Source organism: Apodemus sylvaticus, chromosome 3, assembly GCF_947179515.1.
Source record: "Apodemus sylvaticus chromosome 3, mApoSyl1.1, whole genome shotgun sequence".
Lineage (NCBI taxonomy): Eukaryota > Metazoa > Chordata > Mammalia > Rodentia > Muridae > Apodemus > Apodemus sylvaticus.
In genome coordinates, this window is record NC_067474.1 from 148,354,561 (window position 1) to 148,379,097 (window position 24,537).

Genomic DNA, 24,537 nt, shown 5'->3' on the forward strand with positions numbered 1-24,537 from the left:
GGAGCTGGAGAAATGGCTCAGAGGTTAAGAGAACTGACTGTTCTTCCAGAGGTCCTGACTTTATTGCCCAGCAACCATATGGTGGCTCACAGCCATCTGTACTAGGGATCCGATGCCCTCTTCTGGTGTGTCAAGACAGCTACAGTGTACTTATATATAATAAATAAATAAATATTTAAAACAAACAAGAGGGGCTGCAGAGAAGACTCAGTGCAGAAGAGCACTTGCTGTTGTAGAGGAGGACAGCAGCCCTCATGTCTGGTGGTTTGCAGTCCTCGCCAACACTAGGTCCAGGGGATCTGATGACCTCTTTTGGCTTCTATGGGCACCTGTACTCACTTACACAGACACACACATTATAATAGTAAAATTTAAAAAAAAAATTTTTTTGCATTTAGTTTTTTTGAGACAGGGTTTCTCTGTATAGCCCTGGCTGTCCTGGAACTTGCTCTGTAGACCAGGCTGGCCTTGAACTCAGAAATCTGCCTGCCTCTGCCTCCCAGTGTGCTGGGATTATAGGCATGCACTACCACCAGCCAGCGGCAGGTGGATTTCTGAGTTCTAGGCCAGCCTGGTCTACAGTGCGAGTTCCAGGACATTCAGGGCTATACAGAGAAATCCTGTCTCAAAAAAACCAAACCCAAAAAAAACCAAAAAAACAAAACAAAACAAAAAAGAAATCTGCCTGCCTCTGCCTCCCAGAGTGCTGGGATTACAGGCGTGCGCCACCACTGCCCGGCCAAGTAAAGTAAATTTTTAACAGAAGAGGAGGAAAGGCAGCAACAGTCAGGCCCAGCAGTACATGCCTGTAATCCTAGATACTCAGAAGGCCAAGGCAAGAGTTTGCACACGCAAAGACAACCTGGAAAACACACTAAGGCCTTATCAAAAGCCGGGCATGGTGCGCGCAGGCCTGTAATCCCAGCACTTGGGAGGCAGAGGAAAGCGGATTTCTGAGTTCGAGGCCAGCCTGGGATACAGAGCGAGTTCCAGGACAGCCAGGGCTACACAGAGAAACCCTGTCTCAAAACAAAACAAAAAAATCATTGAGGTAGCAACACTTATAATGAAAATTGTAAATACATTTACAATTGTGTTGGCACTGTATAGGAGAAGCAGTCCAGTTACTTATAAGTAAATCTAGGATTCTACAGACACAATGATCTACTTCATCACATGTTGCCTGCATTTGTATCACACTTGTCAGCTTTCTAAATGAGTGCCTATTAACTCTCTTTTTCTCTTTTTTTTTTTTTTTTTGCGGGTCATGGTGGCACAGGCCTTTAATCCCAGCACTTGGGAGGCAGAGGCAGGCGGATTTCTGAGTTCAAAGCCAGCCTGGTCTACAAAATGAGTTCCAGGACAGCCAGGGCTATACAGAGAAACCCTGTCTCGAAAAACAAAACAAAACAAACAAAAAAAAACTATCTCATTTTTTTTCCTAACTGTGAAGTAGGCAGGACAAACTTTTTTACAGGAAAGAAACCTAAGTAACAGGAAGGGAACAGGTTAGGACACCACTGAAAAGAGTATAGAAAGCAGAAAACTGTTCATTCTGCATGGCTGTGGCTAAAATGAATACTACAAACACCTATGTCAAAGTGTGCTGGAGAGATGGCTCAGTAGTTAAGAGATCTTACTGCTCTCGCAGAGGACCTAGGTTTGGTTCCCAGCACCCACATAGTGATTTCCCTAACTTCAGTTTTAGGAAATCTAATGTTCTTTTCTGAATCCTGCAGGCACCAAACCCACACATGGTACATACATTATGCAGGCAAAACATACATAAAATGAATATATCTAATACAATTTAAGAGAACAAAGTTTTGGGGTTGCTGTTGCGGTGGTTCTTCTTTTTCCTCTTCTTCACAGATTTATTTATTTCATTTATATAAGTACACTGGCTGTCTTCAGACACACTAAAAGAGGGCATGGGATCCCTTAACAGATGGTTGTGAGCTACTGTATAGTTGCTAGGAATTGAACTCAGAATCTCTGGAAGAGCAAGTTGCCAGTGCTCTTAACCACTGAGTCATCTCTCCAGCCCCCCACCCCACCTCCTTTTTTAAGACACTGTTTCTCTGTGTAGCTCAGCTACAATCAAGGTTTTTAAAAACAAACAAACAAACAAGCAAGCAAATATGCTTTATTCAAGATGAAAAGATCTTAAGTTAAACTCAGATCTTAAGTAAATTTCCAGTTGATAAATTGTTAACACTCTATAAAATTACAGAAAATATTTAAAAATAAAAGTTCTTTTTTGGCTGGACAGATGGCTCAGCGTTTAAGAGCACTGCTCTTCAGAAGGTCCTGAGTTCAAATCCCAGCAACCACATGGTGGCTCACAACCATCCATATATAAATGAGATCTGTCGCCCTCTTCTGGTGCGTCTGAAGACAGCTACAGTATACTTACATAATACTAAATAAATCTTTGGGCCAGAGCGAGCAGGGTCAGAGTGAGTAGAGGTCCTGAGTTTAATTCCCAGCAACCACATGATGGCTCACAACCATCAGTACAGCTACAGTGTACTCAAATACATAAAATAAATAAAGAAATCTTTTTAAAAAAGGGAAGTTAAAAAAGTAACTGTCACAAAAAGATGAGTTTAATAACCATCTTTTTTTTTTTTAAGCTAGTGTCTCACTATGTAGCCCTGGCTGGCCTGTAACTCTCTGTGTGGACCAGGCTGACCTTATAATCCCATAATTGCCTGCCTATGTCTCCTGACTTCTAGGAATCAATGAAAACACTGAAGGCCCAGCTAATACAGTTATTTTGTCAGAGAAAAATGTCACTTAAAAAGAAGTTGGGGGGCCGGGCGGTAGTGGCCGGGCGGTAGTGGCACACGCCTTTAATCCCAGCACTTGGGAGACAAAGGCAGGTGGATTTCTGAGTTCCAGGCTAGACTGATCCACAGAGTGAGTTCCAGGACAGTCAGGGCTACACAGAGAAACCCTGTCTTGAAAATCAAGAACAAGAACACACACACACACACAAAAGAAAAAAGAAAAAAGAAAGAAGAAAGAAGAAAGAAGAAAGAAGAAAGAAGAAAGAAGAAGAAGAAGAAGAAGAAGAAGAAGAAGAAGAAGAAGAAGAAGAAGAAGAAGTAGTAGTAGTAGTAGTAGTAGTAGTAGTAGTAGTAGTAGTAGTAGTAGTAGTTGGGGGCCTGGAGGGATGGCTCACAGATTAAGAGCACTGACTGCTCTGCCCATTATCGTGACATTCATTCCCTCTAGTGTCCAAGTGTTCTCCCCATAGGACAGGCAGTTTTCTTGTTTTTTTGAAGGTGTTTTGAAAGTGAGCAAAGTAGTAATATAATCTATAGACAGAGCAAGGTCTTCCCAGTCACCTCCTCTGTGGGGCACAAGTGCTCAGATGCACCAGTGACATGAGCTATCTAAGATGGCTGATTCCACTTTAGTTCACTAGAATGCAAAGCCTGATTTCCCAGAGGACATGGCAGTGAGGGGCACACTGCTTCTGAATTTATAATCCTAGAACTCCAAGTGAGCACAGTGTCCTCAATGGCAGCAGCTGAGACACTATAAAGGAATGAAGGCAATGCCATGGAAGGACCTTGGTAATACAAGGTGTCTCGGAAGGTCTGAGGAACTGAGACCCAGTTGATGTTAGCTAATATGATTGCCAATTTAAAGATACAAAGCTTCAAAAAATATCCGAAAAGCTGTTAAGCCTGTCTCACTTTCCACTGTCAGGACGCAGGAGCCCAAGAACAAGGTCCCGAAAAAGCAGTCCTCTAAAGGCTTGGTGAAATCCAGGCCGGAAAGTCTAGCAAAGGTAGCTGTGCTCTTGTGTGTACCGTCTCACTTGAGCCGTTTGGTGCACAGCCAACTTTTTCTTCAGAACCCAACTCTTGAAAACTGTCCAAGTAAAATAATTACACCCAAACTGAGTCAGCCCAGACAACAACAACAAAAAAAGAAAGTAGTTCAATTACAGTACTTCACTTAATGAAGTTTGTGGGGGTTAGTTTTGATTTTAGTTTGTGTGTGTGCATACACAGTGATGTACTTGTGTAGGTCAAAGGACAACTGTGGAATCAGTTCGCTCCTCCTACCAGGTGAGTCCCGAGACTGAAGTCAGGTTGAGAGGGGCTTGGTGGCAAGTGCCTATACCTTCTGAACCTATCCTGCTGGCCTTGTGTTTCTGAGATTTTTGCCTGATCTTTAGACTCCACAAGATGCTAGCAGCCTAGAAAATAAAAGCACACAGAGAGACATATGGCTTTGTCACAAAGCCAGTGGGCAAGTATGAGAAAAATGGCCCTAGAAAAAGCCTCTGGAAATGTTCAGCGAACACCAAATAAGTCCACAGCAGAGAGGGTACAGAGTAAGAATAAGAAATAGTACAAGTATCAAGTTCCTAAGCTCACAGTTAAATCAACCTCCAAGACTGGAGGTTCAAAAGGAAGGCCCTAAGCAATCACCACAGACATTGGGAATACAGTTCCTACAACAGGGAAGGTTTTGCAAATAAGCTGAACTGGATCATGTGTTCCCTGACCCCCAACTCCTCAACCCAGCAGCAACAACTTGAAGGGCTTTTCTTTTCTTATTATTTTTATTTGGGGGAGGGTGTTTTGTCTGTATACCCACATATGCCTGCAGCTGCTCACAGAGGCCAGAAGAGAGTGCTGGATCCCAGGCAAGTTACAGATGGTTATGAGCTATCATGTGGCTGCTGAGAATCAAACCCAAATCCTCTGCCAAGAGTAACCAGAGCTTTGAGACACTTAGCTATCTCTCTGGGCCATTGAAGGGCTTTTCAAAACACCTAATAAAACTAACCTACCAAAATTACTTAGACAGTAAGAATCACACTAAAAGTTGGAGGAAAGTTCCTTTTTTTCCCCTAAATATTCCACAGGCAAAAAATTAAAGCACAATCACTTAAGTGTGACAAACTGTTTAATTGTAGTTTACAGAAATAATGAACCTCAGTGTTCATCTGAACATTGATTTACTCATTACACTCACTCACCCCTTTCCAATGGGTCTCTAAAACATATAGAACCTGTGTCTAGATCCTTTACCACAGGTCCAGCCTGTTGAAGTCAATGCCTACCAAGATTACAGAAAGCTTGCAGGCTGTAAGATTGCTGTAAGATTGCGACACTGGAATCTGGAGTTCCAGTTGCAGAACACATGTACAATCAAGGCAGCCAGCCTCCAGTGACTTTAATAAACATAGCCCAAAGGAATCTAAAGCCAGGCTTAGAAAACATCATTAAAGAGGCAGGAACAACAACCAAGTGAATCCTCCAGAGATAGAGCTGTGTAGACAGGGTCTGGAAAGGGAAACCGGAAAGGAAAGCAGAGCTCAAGGACTGATGGTTTCTAGCAGCGACTCCTGGACTGTCATGAAAGAACAGGTAGCAAAGTCTCCTGTAGGGCAGTCCTAAAGCCCTATGCTGTCAGGTCCGGCACTACACTGTAATCTTTAGGAAGCCCTTCAAGTGGAGCCCCAGATAGCAAGTGTTGTAAGTTCACAATGAAGAGCTGCAAGCTTCAACCACCAGAAACAGATTCGGGACAACCATTTCCTGACGCTGGACATGCACATGTGAATTAAAATTCTTATTCTACTTTACTTTATTCTTTTAAGTAACAATTTTAAATATAGAGGCTTAAAATATACTTCAACATGTTTCTGTCCACATCTTATAATTAACATATTTTTACCTAAATACCTTCCTCTTTTAAAGTCTTAGAAGAGAGGGGAGTGTGGTAGGGGAAGAGACAGGGAAAACTTCATAGAACCTGAACCATACAATAGGCAGCCCACCTCCCAGGAGAGTCAGCACCTGTGACGAGATGTCCAGCAGCAAGCCCAGGGCACTGACCACTGGGAGGGCAGTAGCAGGAGAAGGGGCTCGCGGCCAGGAAGTCCAGGAACTTCCATGTGTAGTAATTAAGGAGATTTCATTATGAATAACTTGCTTTCATAATTTCAAGTCTACCTCATTTGAGATGGAAAGCATTCTTAGTGGCAACTGTCTATTTCATAGAATAGTACAGGGAGCAAACAGCTGCTAATGGGTGAGGTGAACAACTACAACACAAAGTTATAGTCTGATCCACAAAAGTATTTTTACTTGAACAGAACCCCAGGTTCTTTGAAACTTCTAAGGCACTGTACAAATTTAAGAGTATTACTAAGGCCTACTAGATAGTAAATCCCTGAAGATGGAGACCTATGTCTTAGCCTATAGCTTCCACAGCTCCACAAGGTAGGTTTTCAATGAGTAGAATGTATTACGTATTCATGTATTTATCTATCCACTTAACACCTGAATAGTGACTGCCTGCCTGTTAGGTTCTCTGGTGGCTCAGCTATTTTTTTTTTTTTAAAATTACACTTAGGGGCAGCTCTTAGAAATAACAAAAACACCATTCCTGTTTCCTTCCCCTTAATCCTAATTATTAACTTGAATGGAATAACATTTTCAGAGAATATTTAGATCTTTAGATGATGGACATGTTTGTGTGTGTAGTATTATATATATATACAATGTATATACACAGTATTACATAATACTGTGTATTTATATTTCTTTAAGGAGGCAGGAAATGCCATTAGGTTTGATCCAACCAAAAGCCAAAGTTGACTAATCATAACACGGGGCCACTTGCTGCTTGGTGCTGCTTTAAACCAATGGTTCTCAACCTTCCTAGTGCTGAGACTCTTAAATACAGTATGCATTATACATATATACATACACACATGTATATATGTACATATATACAGCATAATACCTCAGATTGACACTCCCTAGCATCTTTGCCCTCAAACAGAGTTCCAACACAGCTATGATGCTGACAATGAATGATCTCTGACAATCACCACAGTAATGCCTGCCCATGATTGAAGCACCAGGATTTTTTGTTTGTTTTGGTTTTTTGGATTTGTTTTTTTTCGAGACAGGGTTTCTCTGTGTAGCCCTGGATGTCCTGGAACTCACTCTGTAGACCAGGCTGGCCTCAAACTCTCCCAGAGTGCTGGGCTTACAAGTGTGTGCCACCACCGGGCTAAGCACCAGGATTTTTAAAGCAGTTCTCAACATGTGGGTTGCAACCCTTTGGGGATTGAATGACCCTTTCACAGGGGTGCCCTAAGACCATCAACATCAGAAAACACAGATACTTACATTATGACTCATAATAGTAGCAAAATTGTTATGAAGTAGCAACAAGAATAATTTAATGGTTGGAGGTCACAACACGAGGGAACTGTATTGAAGGGTCTCAGCACTAGGAATGTTGTTTTAAAGCAGCACCGAGCAGCATGTGGCCCCGTATTATGATTAGTCAACTTTGGCTTTTGGTTGGATCAAATGTAATGGCCTTTGCTGCCTCCTTAAAGAATGGGCTATAATGGCAATAATATGGTAAACAATGTCTAAATGATACATTGGATTGTATAAGAAGTTCCACTCTATTTGTATATGCATATGTATATATGTCTTCAACAGTCATCTAACAGATGGGAAAAGTGAACGCCAAAGCTGTGGATGCTCTGGGGTCCAAAGCACCAGGGCTGGGCCTTGAGTCTGGCCCAGGACTCCAGGAGGCTGCAGTCCAGTGCTTCTCATCTCAGCTGCTCTCTCACATAAGCCAGGTCTCCAGAGAAGTGAGCAGACTAACAACGTGAACACAGTATTCCATGAAAGGTTAGGCTATGAAACAGTAGACTAGACAGTGGATATCAAAATTGTCAACACAGCCCTTGGGGAGAGGGCTCCTTTTTAATGAGATGAAATTGGCCAGATGTTCAGAAACAAAACAGGCAATAGATGGCATGAAACAGAATTGAATACAGACTTTAATTTGATGAACAGAAATTTGATATGCATGAATCCTCAAATGTCCTAATTTATAACTAGCCTACTCATTCTGTTGTCTTAAGAAATTTTAGAAGTTTTCCAACACAATCCTTAAAAACAAAAAGGGGGTAAAACACTACGATTTTCCCATTGCAGTACTTCACTAAGTACTGCACTAAGACACAGAGATGGGAACCGAAATACTCTGCCTCAAACAAGAAAGACAGGTAGACATATATTTATGTTCCTTTATTGACATTTAATAAAGCAAGCCCAACAGTGTTGAGAGCAGACAGAATGGACAGCTGAAGCACCATTTAGTTTTGTTTTGTTTTTTCACATGAAGCTGAATGACCGACATAGTGTATTTACTATTAACCTTTCTGGCAAGGAAATTCAAAGTCTAAAATCCATTAGTGTAACAACAGATCTTCATTAAATGAGGAACTCCATGGGTACAAGTCATAAACCAGGTGTTTGTTTAAATAGGAAAAAAGCTAAAATACACCAGAAATCAGGCAAACAATACAGCTGTTTCCAATCTTGTCATGAGGGGGCTCATCTTATGTGATTGTGAACAGAAATTCAAATACCACTGGGTCCTAACCTGCCAACATTAACACTCTCTTTCTATTTTCTATGCTTGCACTACTCTTAATGGTAAGTTCTTCTAATGTTTTCAATGACTAAGGAAAACAGCCTTCCTTCATTCAAGAATTTATAGTAGGAAGGCTTACTTCCACCCATTCAATCTGCCGGAAATTTTGGGTTTACTTTTTCAGTTTTACTTATTGTCACATCTGATTCAGCAACCATGTTCATCAGTTTTACTAACAGCTATGTCCTGACTGACTCCAGCACTGTTGAGCAAATAGTATTCACGTTTGTTGAATGAATGAATATGATTGCTGGTTCCTTATGTAGGAACTATGCTAGGATTTTTTAATTCTTATTCCTTTTTAACATCAAGGATCCCCCTTCAAGTTTAGGTAAGTCACCTGCCTGTGGAGGGCAGCCGCTTCACATGTGTAAACAACCGCAAGTGCGAGGTGTACAGTTATGCTACAACTTGGCTGTCATCAGCTATCTCCTATATTTTTCTCCAAGATTCACAGCAAAACCTAAACCATAAGGTGCCAAGAGGACTCAAGGAAAACCTATAGCCACATGCTGAGCACTCTCTTTTGTAAACTAATTACTTCGCCACTGAAATAGGCTTTCCCAAGAAATAACCGAGACACATACACACACACACAAATTGGGCTTGGGGAAGCTCTGACAGTCACCGAAATGCCCCGCGAACCTGTTGTCCTTCTCTCCAGGAGGAATGGATTTAATTTCTATTTAAAGGAACACCACTTTCCTTCATGAACGGTGGATTTAAAAACATAAAAATAAACCCCCAAACCTGAGTTGGGAGAGAATCCCTGATAAAGGTTCGGAGCAATGTATCTGCTTGCAGTGGTCAAAATGTTTGCTGAGGAACTGCGAAGCCTGGGTCGGAGGGGGTCACGGGCATGATTTGGGGGCCCTCCGAGCTAAGTTGGGGATTCCGCGAGGAAGCCCAGGGCAAAAGAGTAGCCGGCGTGGCCCCGCCCCGAGCCCGAGGGTCCCGGGCCCCTGGCAGCTCCTAACTTTGGCGGCTCGCTCTCCCGGTCGCACGCGTCCACGATCCTCGGGCAGCCAACTCCCGAGCCCGGCATGGCCCGGGCTCAGTAGGGGGCCGGGCGCACAGCCTGCTGGGGACCCCCGGGCTTCTGGGCTCCGGGCCGCGGGGGTGCCGCCCCTCCCCCCCGGCACGCCACCGCCAACGGCGGCCCCGTGGCTCCCGCCCGCGCCCGCCGCGCCCTCCGCCCGGCCCTCGCCACACCCCGTGGCCCGGGGCGGACCCTCGGCTGGCTGGCCCGGCGCACCGCGGGCGGCGCGCCTCAGGAGAGCCCCCGGCGCGGGCATGCGGCCTAGTCGGGGGGTTACATAACGGGGCCGGGCCCCTTCAGAGCGGCGCCCGGGACCCGCTGGCCCACGCCGGGCGCTGCCGCTCACCTGCCGTAGATACCCTCGGTGATCCGGTTCCGCTTCAGGGGGCGGCGGAGCTTACTGCAGTCGGCGTTCCGCCGCTTCATCCTCCCGCTGGGGGGCCGGTGCCCGAGCCGCGCCGCCGCGCCGCCGCCGCCGCCTCTCACCTCAGCCGCCGCCGCCCGCCCGCCCGCCCCGCGTCGGGCCTGGATTCTACCCCTGCGGCCGGTCACACAGACATGGAGCCAGCACCGGGCGGGGGGGGGGGGGGAGGAGGGGGGCCAGGAGGGGGGCGCCGAGCCTCCTCCGCCTTCGGAAACAAAGAAATGACAATTCCGGGGCCCGCCCGCCCCACACCAGCCAGCCGCCCGCCCCGCCTCCTTTGCCCCGACGGACGGCCCGCGTAGCCAATCGAAGGCGCCGCCGCGCCGCACACGGCCAATCCTGGGACCCGCTGAGGCAACACGGACCCTAAAGCCCGCCTTTTTGAAGGACAGAAGGACACACCAATCAGGATAAGGCCTAGACGCGTGGCAGGGCCTATCAGAAAAGAGTTAAATAGAGGCTTATAAATAGGCCCTATAAATATAACATCCTATATTATGCCTTGTTGCGAAGGTGCGCTTCGCGATTATTGGGCTACGTCTTGCTATGGGGAGGCCCACGTCGGAGTACGCCGTGTGGTGCAGCGCCGCGGGCTCCCGCCTGGTGTGTGGGAACCGAACGGCGTGGTGTGCGGTGTGTGGGGACCTTGCGCTGACATGTGCTTCAGTCAGCCGCGTCCTTATGTAAGAGGGCGTCCCGGGAGCGCCGCCGCGGCCCCTTCTGCGGGCAGTCGAGCATGCAGCCTTACTGGCCGCGTCAGCCGGGGTACGAATGACAAAGCAAACCCCACACACAGACACACACACACACACACACCCTGCCAGCTTCCCGCGACGTGGTGACAGAGCGCCGACCAATCGGAAGGGGTGGGGCGGGGCCTGTGCCGTTCCGCCCCCTAGTTTGCGTCACGAGGGGGCGGCACCTCGGGTGCGCGCGACGCCGCGCGGGGGTGCCGGGGGCGTGTGCGGCGGCGTGGCCGGGCTCCACGTCCGCAGGTTTGCGCATGCTGAGGGTTCTGCGAGCGCATCTCGGCCCAGTCTGCTAAGGCGGTGGTTTGCTCTTTCAGCCCACCAGTCCTTTGGCTTACAAATTAGGACAAAACGGCAATGGACAAGCGAGATGCTCAACAGGGAAACGCGTTTGCTGCCAAGTCTGATGACCGAGTTCGAACCCGGGAGTCCACGTGGTAGACGGATAGAACGAACTCCTACAAGTTGCCGTCTGACCTCCCACACGCGCGCCCACACAAACACAATTCCTAAATAAGTTGTTTTCTTTTTAAGCAGCAAAGAAAGCCGGGCGTGGTGGCGCACCACATTGATCCCAGCACTGCAGAGGCAAGTGGATCGCTGAGCTCAAGGCCAGCCTGATCTACAAAGTGAAGACGTACCAACCCTTTCTCGAAAATCAAATAAATAAATAAAAGTCAAAAACAAAACTAGGGAAGTGTAGGAAAGTAACCATAGGGGGCAAAGAACTGGTGGGTCCTCAATACTGGTAGAAGTGTTTTACCGTATGTGTTACCCAATTTTCTTCCTTGGCTGTTATTCTATAAAATAGAATAGAGCACATATTAGACAATTGATTTCATATCTTAGTCTTCATTTTACGCGTTGTTTTAACCGTTTATGAAGATTTCTTTAAGAGGTTGCAGAATTGCTACCTCACCCCCTCAGTTACTGAAGTCCCTAGGCATCTAGCACACTTTTCCTTTTCTATATGTCCAGTAACTAGATGCCATCTTGGTTTGCCCTGGAACCACATGCACCTCTCCTGGACCGCGATCTCCCATCTTAGTCAACACCACTCCAAAGTTCTTAAGTTCCTATCAGAACTTGAAATACCTGGAAGGGAAGCCCAGTGTCGATGGTACCCAGAGATTCAGCATGGGATTGATCTTACTTTCCTCTTGGGGACCACGCCAGCAAGCAATCCTTTTCTGCTCTGATTCCTGGACTTGTTGTTTGTTTGTTTGTTTGTTTGAGACAAGTTTTCTTGTTTTGCCTTGGCTGACCTGGAACTCGGTCTGTACACCAGGATCACAGATATCCTTCTGCCTCTGTCTCCCCAGTGCTGGGATTAAAAGTACATCACCCCCCACCCAGCCTTATTCCCATGTGGGTCCAAGTCCTCTCTGAAAGAGTCGCCAGTCCATGGACTGGAGAGATGGCTCAGCAGTTAACAGCACTGACTGCTCTTCCAGAGGTCCGGAGCTCAATTCCCAGCAACCACATGGTGGCTCACAACCATCTGTAATAGGATCCAATGCCCTCTTCTGGTCTGTCTGAAGACAGAAACATTGTACTCATCCATATTTAAAAAAGAAAAAAAAAACCAAACAAACAAACAATCAAAAGTAGCCAGTGCTAATTACAAACCACTGAACAAGCCTTTTATTTTGTTTTTTGGTGTGTCTGTGTGTGTGTGTGTGTGTGTGTGTGTGTTTCTTCATTTGTCAAGATGGGGTTTCTCTGCACAGCTCTGGCTGCCCTGTAACCTGCCTTATGGACCAGACTGGCCTTAGCCTCACAGTGATCCTCCTGCTGCCGCTTCCCATGTGCCAGGATTACGGGTGTGTGCTGCCACTCAGGCTCACGAGCTCTGTTTGTAACTTAGTGACAGTTTGCTCTTCCCTCCTTCCCCTCTTCCCTCACTCACAGCGTCTGTCCCTGGCAGTGCATGAAAGTGTCTAGGGTGAAGCTTGTCTGTCCGCCATGGAGGATCAAATCTATACCCTGTGGAGATGCAGTTTTGAAAAAATGGCAGGGATTCCTGCTGTTTAAGAGCAAGCTTGAAATTCCAGTTTGGCCACTTACTAGCTTGGGCAAGTTACTGAATCCCTCGGAGCCTCTGATTACACTCGGGTCTGTGTTAAGGATGAAGGATAATGAGGCCTCAGAGCCTAGCATCCTGCTATTGCTGAAGCAACTTACTGCTCTTTCCTTTTTCCTGTTTCCCCCCTTACCCAGCCCTTTCTGTTCTTCGCTTTACTGGTTTGTTTTTGTTTTGATTTTTGGGCTCTGAAGGTTGAAACACTGGCTCCTTTTCTAGCCGAGGCTGACCTTGAACTTGTAACATACCCCCTCTGTCTCAGCCTCCAAAGTGCCAACCAGAATGTTAAGCACAAGCTAACACAACCAGCTCTGTTCTTTGTTTTCTTTCCCTCCCCCTTTGAAGACAGGGTGTCGTCATCATCATCATCATCATCATCATCATCATCGTCGTCGTCGTCATGTAGCCCAGGCTGGCCTCTGAACTGCTGAGTTCCTGCCTCAACCTCTCCTGGGCTGGCATTACAGGTGTGAACCACCACGCCTCGCTCTCAAGTGACTGCTCTTTGTACAGGTGCCTCTCTCACCTCTACTTCAAGGTAGTAATACCGGATGGCGAACATCACAAGCTCTGAGCTCCAAGCTTTGCCCAGGTTTGTCCATCATTGAGAAAGGAGAAAGAGAGAATGTCTGGAGTAGCCAAGACTTCAGCTGCTGCAGACTGGTTCACTACGGAAGTGCAGGCAGTTGGAGACATGAATGCATTGAAGGGAGCAGATAGTTGTTCAGGTCCTGGCTGTAGACACGGTGGTCATGCCCATGCTGAACATCCCTCCTCCCTATGGCTGGAAGGTTCTGGACTTGGGGGGCCCCAGCAACCACACTTTCTTCTGCCAGACTTGTCTTCTTTCCTGGGCTCCCACTGTAGTTTAGTCAGATGAGCAGTCAGAGGACCAACAAACCAAGTACTGCGACACAGCAGTTCCCTAAGCTCGTGGGGCAGCCTGCCACCGAGTTCCCAACAAGGGTGCACTAGAGGTGTCAGAACTAGAACTGTGCAGGGAAAAGTGTGCTGTTGCTAGGAGAAGTAGGAGGGTGTGGCCAAGAGTTGCTGTGGAGATCTTAAATCGTGCAGAGAAAGGTTGACTCTCTGGTGATGCAGCCATCAGATGGCTTCGCGGTGTGGGTTTCTGGCCTGTAACTGGCCCGGCAGAAGTGAGGATACTCCAAAGGGCCACTCACTCGCTGCCTTTCCCCATCAAACTACAAACAGTTGACCCCAAGAAATTGTAATCCCACAGGAATAAACCAGGCCCAGGAGGAAAAAGCCTGAGGCCCAGGGCAGCCAGCTAGAGCAGGAGTTTCAAAGGAGTTTTACAAGTTCACAGACCACCTTGTAGGAGAGCCTACAGCTGAGACAGTCCTGGGTCCGTGATGGGCAGGACCACACCTTGACCCAGACTGCGCATGTCCTCTGGCTCTCTGTAGGATTTTTTATTAGGACAGAATTTGAACCTGTGCAGGGGTAAAGGGGAGGGGAGTGTCACTGGATAGCTTTGTCCCTTTCCTCAGTGCTGCCAGATAAATAAATCTGATTTTTCTCTATTGAGGTGTCTGCCTAATCAGCTTATTGAGGACAGGTGACCCAACTAGCCTGTTGAGTTTACCAGGGCCTAGCCTGAACTCCAGTGACACCCATAGTCAGATGACAACTCCGTGTCCTTGAGTCAGTCACCTGTCTACTCTGTCAGAATCCACCCTGGAGCTGCTTCTAGCCTGGTGTTAGCTCCATTTTACAGAAGACTGAAGTTCTCATTCCAACTCATGGAGCAGTTCTTAGCTCAGCACCAGCCTACAGGGGACAGGACGGGCACAAACCTCTGACCCTGCCACCGCTGATGGTAGCCAGAGTTGGTGCTGTGTGTCTGGGATAAGAAGATAAAAATTGTATTTTTTTTTAGGTTTGTTTATTTTTATTTATATGATTGCACTGTAGCTGTCTTCAGACACACCAGAAGAGGGCATTGGATCCAATTATAGATAGTTGTGAGCCACCATGTGGTTGCTGGGAATTGAATTCAGGACCTCTAGAAGAGCAGTCAGTGCTCTTAACCGCTGAGCCATCTCTCCAGCCCCCAAGAATCATATTTTTTCATTACATATTATTTATTTGAGAGGGGACGTGCACAGCATGTATAGGAGCTCTTTCCTCCATCTACCATATAGGTTACAATTATCAAACTCAGGCAGTTGGCCTTGGTGGCAAAAGCCTTTGCCCACAGAACCATGTTGTCAACCCAAGAGTATGCTCTTCTTGCCCTGAGCCCAGGGACAGGCCACAGGCCCGAAGAGGACTGCCTTCTCCAAGTCCTTCCTTCGTACTTCTCAGACCAACACGTTACTAGGCCTTGGGCTTAAGCCAAGTGCCCCTCTCTCCCCCAAGCCCTGGGATAACCTCCTGAGACTTAGGGCAGCCTCTTTCCAGGACACACCCCACCCCTTCTCCCTTGCCTCACCATCCATCTTGAAGCAGAGGGGTCAGCAGTGGCCATCTCACAGATGATTAACAAGGGAGGTGATCTGCTCTCAATTAGAAGGCTAGGGGCTGGGCTGTAGCTCAGTGGGTCCAGCGCTTGCCTGGCATATACAAAGCCCTAGCTTCTGCCACTGCCCCCCTCCTAAGTCAGGTATCCTGGTGTGTACCTATGGAAGCAGGGAATAATGGAAGTAGGAGGACCAGGAGGAGTTCAAGGCCAGCCTGGGCTACCAGAGTCTGCACGGTGTTAGTTAACCTTGACTGTCCACTTGGTGGGATTTAGAATCGCCATTTGTGTATGAGGAAGTTTCTAGATTTGGTTAAGTGAGATAGAAAGACTGACCCTGACCGTGGGCAGTGCCGTTCCATGGCTTGGCGCCCCAGGCAGAATAAACAGGAGAAAGTGAACTGACAGAATTCACCTCCCTCTGCCTCCTGACTGGGACGCAGTGGGACCAGCATCCTCCAGCTGCTGATGTCGGGGCTTCCCCATCACCATGGACCACACCACAGACTGTGGGCCACTATAGGAAGCTGGCCCTCCTTCCTCCCTCCCTTCCTTCTGCCCACCTCTTTTTGTAAATAAAGTTTTATTGAAATGCAGTCATAACCATTACTCTTTTGTTTGGTTTGGTTTGGTTTGGTTTTTTTGAGACAGGATTTCTCTATGTAGCCCTGGCTGGCCTCGAACTCAGAAATCCACCGGCCTCTGCCTCCCAAGTGCTGGGATTAAAGACACGTGCCACCACTTCCCCACTTTTTTTTTTAACATAACCACTACTTTTTATCCATGATAACTTTCATCCTACAATGGCTAATAGAATTGCTGTGATAGAGTTCATTTTGCCCACAAAGTCTTATCTTGCCCTGACTCCTGTTTTTTGTTTGTTTGTTCTTTGTTTTTGTTTTTTTTAATTATTTTCTTTTATTGGATATTTTTTTTATTTACATTTCAAGTGTTTTCCCCTTTCTAGGTCTCCCCTCCAGAACCCCCATTCCATCCCCCCTCCCCATCCACCACTTTTATTGGGTATTTTGTTGTTGTTCGCCACAGCAACTAGAGAAGTAACCAATAACAGCTGTCTAAACTCAAAACCAAGGTGCAAGCTCCGACCGGAAGTTAGGCCTGTCCTTCCTGACACATTGTGAGGACAAGATGCTGGCATACACTTGTTGTCTGGGCTTCAGCAGAGCTCAGAACAGAGCTGGGCGATCCTGTTTCACACATAAGGAAGAGGCCCTGCACGGGTCTCCCCTGCAGCTTCCGTCAGGTAGCCCTGGCCCAGTTGCCTTGAGCTTTGTGCCCACAGGCTCCCAGCCAAGCCCCACAGGCTGACACGCCCACGCGCCCACCCTTCTCTCCGGAAGAAGGGAGCTCACCGCGTATTCAGAACCAGACAGAGGGGCAGGGATGGAGGTTCAAGCCTATAATCAGAGCGAGTGGGAGGTGGAGGCGGGAAGATCAGGAGATTGAGGCCACCCTTGACTCCAGAGAATCTGAGGCCAGTCTGGGTTGTGTGCCATCCTGTCTGGTGGGAAATGGGAAAGGAACTGAGACTGCCAACAGCCCAGATGTCCCACAGAGCCTATCAGTGGCATGTACCGCCACACATGCCCACCACTGGGAAGTCTGAGTAGCTCGGAGCACGGTTCTCCACGGCACTTAGATTACATTTATATTTTGAAATTGGGAAGGAGTGAGGGTCAGAGGCCAAAGTTGAAGGAATTGGTTCTCTCCTTCTGCCTCGTGGGTCCTGGGCTATTAACCTTGGGCCACTGGTCTCAGGATGATTAAATAAGGTTAAACAACTTAACCCTCACTGGGCCATCTTGCTGCCCAAGCTCTTCCCACTGAAGCTCTAAGGTTTATTTATATACATTCTGCCCTAGTTCTCACAACAGTGTTGTGAAGGGGGAACGACTACTGACACCATATGTAGGTTAGAGGCTTTATGCACTAAGCCTGTCACTTTCACACAGTGTGTGGAAGAGTTGGGATTCGAACCCGTGCCATCTGCCCCTACAGCCTGGACTCTGAGTCATCACACTAAAATGCTGTCTTAAGACCTTTCTGCTTAGAAACTGCTTTGACAAACAGGCCTCCAATAGTGTGCTGTAGAATTCTGGTTTTATTAGGGGGAGTTGGGCCTAAGTCCACATGAATAGGAAGATGTCTGAAAGAATCATACACAAAACACTTGTGTTTTATTTGTATTTTGGTGTTGGGGTCAAACCTAGGACCCTACACACTCCAGGTAAACATGGGGCACACCTCCAGCCCTCAGCTAGCTTCCTCTTCACACCAACTTTATGAGACTGACACTTTACAAAGACAGAAAAACAGACAGACTTATTGTCTTGCCCAAGGTTACACAGCTAATAAATTCCACAGTCAAGATTTGAATCCAGACTACTTGGCTGGGTTGAATGAATGGCCATCCCCAAGGCCTAGCATAAGCTCACACCCTTGGCATGGCCAATCTTCAAGAGTAAGAATGGGGGCCTTACCTACCTCATGGTCATTACATGGGTTAGTGACCTCAACCATTACCACTCAAGGGAACAACCTAAAGGGAAGGATTGTTATTTTGGCTTTGTGGGTCTGTGGGTTTTTAGTCCATGGTTATTGGCTTTGCTGATTCTGGGTCTGTGATAATGGTGAGTTTCACCAGACTAGGAGCACATAGCGGGATTGTTCACCTCAGGGTAGGCAGGAAGCAGAGAGAAAGAAAATACAGGAGAGGCCCATTGCAAGACAGAGCCCGCAAGTCGACGCCCCCACTGACCTGTGTTCTCTGAGAGCTCCCACCTCCTACCTTTCACCAACCGCTTCCCTACCAGGCCGTTCTAGAGTGAGATTGTCACAGGACGAATCATTGACTCTGTTCCAGTTCCTTCCCTATTGCTGTGGTAAAACGGCCAAGGCCAACAAAGCAACGCACGGAGGAAGGCTGGGTGGACTTGGCCCATTTTGGGGTCCAACCTGATAGGGATAGCCTGGCAGGAGGACATTAGGGTGCTGCCCACAGTCACCAACAAGAAACAAGAGGAGGACCTGGGGAGCAGGCTCACCTGTGAACAGCACTCGCTGCTCTCCTGGAGGACCCGGCCTCTGTTCCCAGAACCACAAGGACGCTCACAGCCATCCCTAACTGCAGTTTACCTCCCAGGTGACCTGGCCCACACATGGTGCGTAAACACACATGATGCATAAACACACATGTAGGTAAGACAACTCATACACATAAATAAGCACACCCCGAAGAGAAGGAAGATGAATACTGCCACTCGTGCCTCTTTCCAGTCTGTTCAGGATGCCAGCCTGTGGAATTGTGCTGCTGTCCACATTTCCGTTGGTCTTACTGCCTGCATTCGCCTGATCTACAAACTCTCTCACAGGCACACTCGAGGCTCGTTTCTAAGGCGACTCCAATCCCGTCAAGTTGATAATAAAGATCAACCATCACAACGACCTAGCCCAGCCAGGCTGACAGGGCACACACCTTTAATCCCAGCCTCAGGAGGCAGAGGCAGCTGAATTTCTGCAAGTTTGAGCCCTCCCAGCCTGGTCTCCAAAATGGGTTCCAGGACAGCCAGGGCTACACAGAGAAATCCTGTCTAAAGGGGGACAAGGAAGGGTGGGAAATTCCAGTCTCCAGGACTCAGTTCCAAAAGCTCTGTCATCCAACAGCCAAGTCCCAGAGCATGAGCCTTTTGGGAACATGTCACATGCAAGCCAGAACAGTAGCCATGCTGTGGTATGGGAAGGTGTCCTGTGTTCTCATGGAACCCTGATTTTACAGAAAAAACATGACTGCGTGTGAAGACTTCGAGCTCGCTCCTGCGTGCTCCCGCATTCCTGGGGAATGTCTGGCCACTGGAACAGGATGCCACAAACACAGTGCATATGCTCACCCTCCCTTCTAGAAGCTGTACCAGGCTTGAGTGCCTTCAGATTCCCCAAAATCCCACCAGCAGGGCAAAGCAGGTACCTTATTTGGCTCCTATGGAAACAGGGACAGTAGTTTGGTAACCTGGGAGGCAGAAATGCAAAGTTGGCAGCACGTGTCTGCTGTCAGGTGCGTGCGGTTGGGGCCCAGCCCTGGTATTTATTAGCTGTGCAACTTTGGTAGTGACATCATCTCTTTAAGCAGTCATTTCTTCATCGGTAAAGCAGAGGCAATGCTGCCTGTACTCAGAGGCTTGGAGGGAAGATTAAATAAACAGGTAAAGCCAGGCAGTGGTGACACAGGCCTTAAATGCCCACAAGTGGGAAGCAGAAGCAGGCCAATCTTACATTTGAGGCTAGCCTGGTCTACAGACCAAGTTTTAGGACAGCAGGGCTATGCAGAGAAACCTTGTCTCAACTTAAAAAACAAAACAAAAAAACAACCAGAACATCCAGGCATGTTAACCGTGTAACTGAGCGGTGGGAACCACATGGCTCCCGCCTGCTTCCCCAGCACAGCTGAACAGTCTGCTTTGCTTTCTTCCGTTCATTTAGAATGTGCTTCCCAAGCCGCCTGTAATCCCAGCACTTGGGAGGCAGAGGCAGGCGGATTTCTGAGTTTGAGGCCTGCCTGGTCTACAGAGTGAGTTCCAGGACAGTCAGGGCTATACAGAGAAATCCTGTCTCAAAAACAAAACAAAACAAAACAACAACAAAAAAATAGAATGTGCTTCCCAAGGGCCTCCTTCCCAGGTGCCCTCTGTGATCTACGGGGTAAGGCTTATTTCTCCACTCATCTGTGTGTGGAACATGGTTCACATGTACAGGTACCTGTGTGCATGCATGGAGGTCACAGGAGGATGTCGGACATCGGATGTCAGATGCCCATCTTTATCACTCTGCATTATTCCCTGGAGACAGAGTCTCTCAATGAACCAGGAATTTCTTTGGCAGCCAGAAACCCCAGGGATTCTCCTGCCTCCGTCCCCTGTAGCACTGCTATTACAAGTCCAAGAGGCCCTGCCTGGCTCTTTGTGTAGATAGTGGGGATTTGAACTCTGGTCTGAATGCCTGCACAGTAAGTATCCTTACACACAGAACCATCTCCCCAACCCACAATGGGGTACATTTTAAAGATAAGTTTTGTGACTCTAACGTCACCTCTGAGCTTCAGTTTCCCCAGTTGAGAAAGCAGGACGTTGATTCATCCCTTCTGCAATAGTGATGTCAACTTGACAAAAGCTTCCATCGCTTGGGTTCTAGTCTGGCCCATGGGGGATTACCTCGATAAGGTAACTTAGTGTGAGTGGCCCCATCTTAATTGTGGGCGGGGCGCGGTGTAAGGGGAGGAAGCACTAGGCCAAGTCCACTGCTCTCTTCTGGTTGCAGACACACTGTGAGCAGCTGCTGGAAGCCACCTTGCCTTCCCCATTCTGATGAACCGAGCGCCAAAATTTCTTCTCTCCCCTAAGTTGCTTTTGGCAGAGAATTTTACCCCAGCAACAATTATAGAAACCAAGACACAGCCAGGTGGTGGTAGTGCCTGCCTTTTAATATTAGCACTTGAGAGGCAGAGGCAGGTGGGTGGATCTCTGTGAGTTGGAGGCCAGCCTGGTCTACAGAGTGAGTTCCAGGACAGCCAGGGCTACACAGAGAAACCCTGTCTCAAAAAACCAAAACCAAAACCCCAAAACCAGCAAACAAAAAACAACAGCAACAACAACAAAAAAGAAAGAAAGGATAAAGGGAGAAAGAGAAAGAGGGACGAAGGGAATGAGGGAGGGAGGGGAAGAAGAAGGAGAAGAAGAAGAACAAGAAGAAGAAGAACAAGAAGAAGAAGAAGAAGAAGGAGAAGGAGAAGAAGAAGAAGGAGAAAGACAGAGAGAGAGACAGAGAGAGAGCTGGGTATGCTGACTGGCGCACGCCTTTAATCCCAGCACTTGGGAGGCAGAGGCAGGCAGATTTCTGAGTTTAAGGCCAGCCTGGTCTACAGAGAGAGTTCCAGGACAGCCAGGACCACACAGAGAAACCCTGTCTTGTAAAACCAAAAAAGAAAGAAAAAGAAAAAGAAAAAAAGAAAAAAGAAAAAGAAAGAAGGAAGGAAAGAAAGAAAGAAAGAAAGAAAGAAAGAAAGAAAGAAAGAAAGAAAGAAAGAAAGAAAAAGACAAAGAAAAGGCAACAGAAACCATCGCACCCCTTCACCTCTTTCTGGGACCCAAACCTGAGCCTGGTTCGTGTTCTACCCCAGAACTCCAGAATCAGCTCTAACCCTAGACCCTGGCTCTCTTACAGGGTGGGCCAAAGGATCAAGTCTAAAGGATGGGTGACTGTCAAGCAAAGAGAATGCTTTCAGACTGAGCACAGAGCCAGGTGCTTGTCTGTAATCCGAGCACTCCGGAGACAGAAGCTGAGAACTGCTGTAAATCCACAATCAGTCTGGTCTACACAGTGAGTGCCGAGCCAGGACTACGTAGAGATACCCCAGCTCTGAAAAGACCAGTAAAATACAATAATAATACAATGAATAAAACCAAGCCCAGTAAGGAGCGCCCAGCAGGGGTGCAGCCGAGACTGGCTGAATGAACAACCATATTGAATAAATGTTGCTTCTTCCTCCGGTGACGTGCCTCGTGCTAGGCTAGCCCTGCAGCCCGAGATAAGACCCTTGGCGGGTGTCTCTCCCTATCGCTCCTTCAAGTGGGTGTCGGGGACACCGGTGAAGGCTGCAGCTGGCAGAACAGAACGTGGGCCCAGCAAGAGACACGAGAGATGGGCTCGAAGTACCCGCGGTCCCTCCGCTGCTGCCTGCCCACGTGGGCCTTAGTGCTACAGACAGTTTTTTCTCTCCTCTTCTGTTTCTTCATCTCTCAGGATACCGACCCAGTGGATCACAAGTTCATGTCGAGCTATCAAGGTGAGGGGCTGAGGGAAGGGGACAAGTCATCCAGGGGTCCGTGGTCCCCAAGGGTACAGCATTCCTTTCTGCACTGTTCCCAAGAAGAGGGGTTCTGAGCCCTTCCACTGGTTGCACGCAGACAGAGTGGGCTAGGCTTTTGGGGTGGCGAGAGATTTCTCTCTTTCAAGAGCCCCACCTGGATTTGTGGGTACAGTACAGGGGGTCTGCTTTGTGTGCTCCTGAGTTCCCTGTCAAATGGTCTTTATGACTTTCTACTTCTCTGTCCGTGCCGCCCTCCCTCCTTCGTAACAACTGTCATGCTGGTTGTGTTGTGTTGTGTGGTGGTGGTGGGTCTCTGTTACTTTAAAAACAAAAGTTAATTTTGTAATTCTTAATTAGATGTATGTGTCCCCATGTGGGGGTGCATATGAATGCAGCCCCCCCTCACCGGGGTGGGGGTGGGGGTGGGAGGCACTGCATCCCTTGGGAACTGGTATTATAATAATGAGTCATCCAGAGTGGAATGCTGGGAACCAAACACTGGTCCTCTGCAACCAAGAGCCCCTCCCCCCACCCCCAGCTTCGCTTGCTGTCTCTTGCCTATATACCTCATGTCCCCTCTTCCAGGGCTGGGAAGCCTGCTTTGGGTTCGAATCCAGGGCCGAGAAAGAGCGGCTTCCAGGAAGTGTGGAATGAGGGCTTATTCTATCTATGTGTGGCTGTGATGAGAATGACCCTAGCAAGTCACAGGTCCACAGTGGTGTGTTTGCTCCTGTACAAAACATCCCAACATGTCTGAAGCCTCTGCTCTCCCAGGCTGATTTGATGAACAGATGGGCCCCTCGAGGCGTGTTCTCGAGGGGTGTCCCAGAGGGGTGTACCCGAGACAGAGCTCCGGCCTGAGTCAGCTATCGGGAAGCAGAGGAGGCCATCCCGAGGCGCCTGCGCAGTTCTAATTCCTTTTCTCTGTGTGTGCGCATTTTTGAGACAGGGTTTCCCTGTGCGGCTCTAGCTGTCCCAGAACTCGTTCTGTGGACCAGGCAGGCTTTGAACTCAGAGATCTGCTTGCTTCCGTCTCCCGAGTGCTGGGTTTAAAGGTGTGCGCCACCATCACCAGGTTCATTCACTTGTTTTATATCCAACCTGGTGCTCATTTTAACTTCGTTCCTTCCTGTTTCTCCACAAAGTTGAGTACTGCATGCATGGTGGGGTCTGGACACGTGTGTCATGGAGCTGGTCTTACTGGGCACTTGCTGTATACGAGGCACTATCCAAACAGCTTCCTGTTGGTCCCTCACAACAACCCCACGAGGCTGTCCTCTGTTTCTCATTGAGAAACTAGGTACTCTGAAGTCACTGGCCCAGTGTCACCCAGCAGCACATCAGGCTGACAGACAGGCATGCTGGGGTCTTTTGCTTCCCACCCCCACCTACCCACCCAGCCCCACCTGTCACACTTAGTTCCTAACCAGTAAGTATAGTTGTGGGAACCACCTAGGCCAACTGACGCCTGCAAGCTGACCCCAACTTCTGTATGTCCCAAATAAACAAACAAATGAATGAATGCAATTCTTAAAAGTTCTGTAATGCAACAGAAATTTTTAAAAAATTAATAAGTAGGCTGGGAGAAGTGGCACAGGGGTTAAAAGCCAGAGGACCCAAGTTCAGTTCCCACTATGTACATTTATAACTCCAGGTCTGGGCATCTAATGCCCTCTAATGGTCGCCCTCTAAACCCACGCACCCCCACAGTAATAATAATAATATAATAATAATAATAGAATAAATAAAAAGGATTGAAAGAATTATCACGTAAAAATGTTTTCAACACAGGACAAAATGGCACACACCTTTAATCCTAGCATTCAGGAGGCAGAGACAGGTGGATCTCTGTGAGTTCAAGGCCAGCTTGGTCTACAAAGAGAGTTCCAGGATAGCCAGGGCTGTTACACACACACACACACACACACACACCCCGGTTTAAAAAAAGAAAAGAGAGAGAGAATTAACATGTATAGATAGATAAAGACCATCAGCTTTTATTTTATTTTGGGGGGGGGGCGCTTGGATTTGTTTTTTTTTTTTTTTTTTTTTTTTTGGAAACAGGCTTTCTCTGTATGGCCCTGGCTATCCTGGAACTCACTCTGTAGACCAGGCTGGCCTCGAATTCAGAAATCCGCCTGCCTCTGCCTCCCAGAGTGCTGGGATCACAGGTGTGCGCCACCACTGCTGAGCTGACCCTCAGCTTTTAGATAAGAAAGAAAATGGAGTGCTAATGCTTTCTTCCAGCAACTTCTCAGGACTGCCTGGGCATCTTTCAGCTGTGTGCGTGTACCTTGCTCTGCTGACCTCGTCTGGGTCACCAGATGGGCACGGGGTGAGGGCGCAGGAGCTAGGAGTCAGATTTGAGACCCATT

General features: G+C 47.8%; 2 protein-coding genes across 3 annotated transcripts in view; one reads left to right on the plus strand and one right to left on the minus strand.

Moving 5' to 3' along the window:
- The window catches only part of Maco1 (macoilin 1), a 62,877-nt gene extending 52,665 nt beyond the window's left edge, over positions 1-10,212 (minus strand). The window contains exon 1 of one of the 2 annotated variants that reach the window (XM_052177716.1): positions 9,891-10,212. In XM_052177716.1, coding sequence (XP_052033676.1) covers positions 9,891-9,970 — 80 coding nt within the window. In that variant the 5' untranslated portion in view covers positions 9,971-10,212. The remainder of the gene's footprint in view (positions 1-9,890) is intronic. The other variant, XM_052177715.1, reaches the window with a different exon arrangement.
- Positions 10,213-21,897: 11,685 nt separating this feature from the next.
- LOC127681456 (blood group Rh(D) polypeptide) overlaps positions 21,898-24,537 on the plus strand; it is a 28,878-nt gene continuing 26,238 nt past the window's right edge. Inside the window, exon 1 of the mRNA XM_052177720.1 lies at positions 21,898-22,138. Within this exon, the coding sequence (XP_052033680.1) occupies positions 21,994-22,138 (145 nt within the window). The 5' untranslated portion in view covers positions 21,898-21,993. The remainder of the gene's footprint in view (positions 22,139-24,537) is intronic.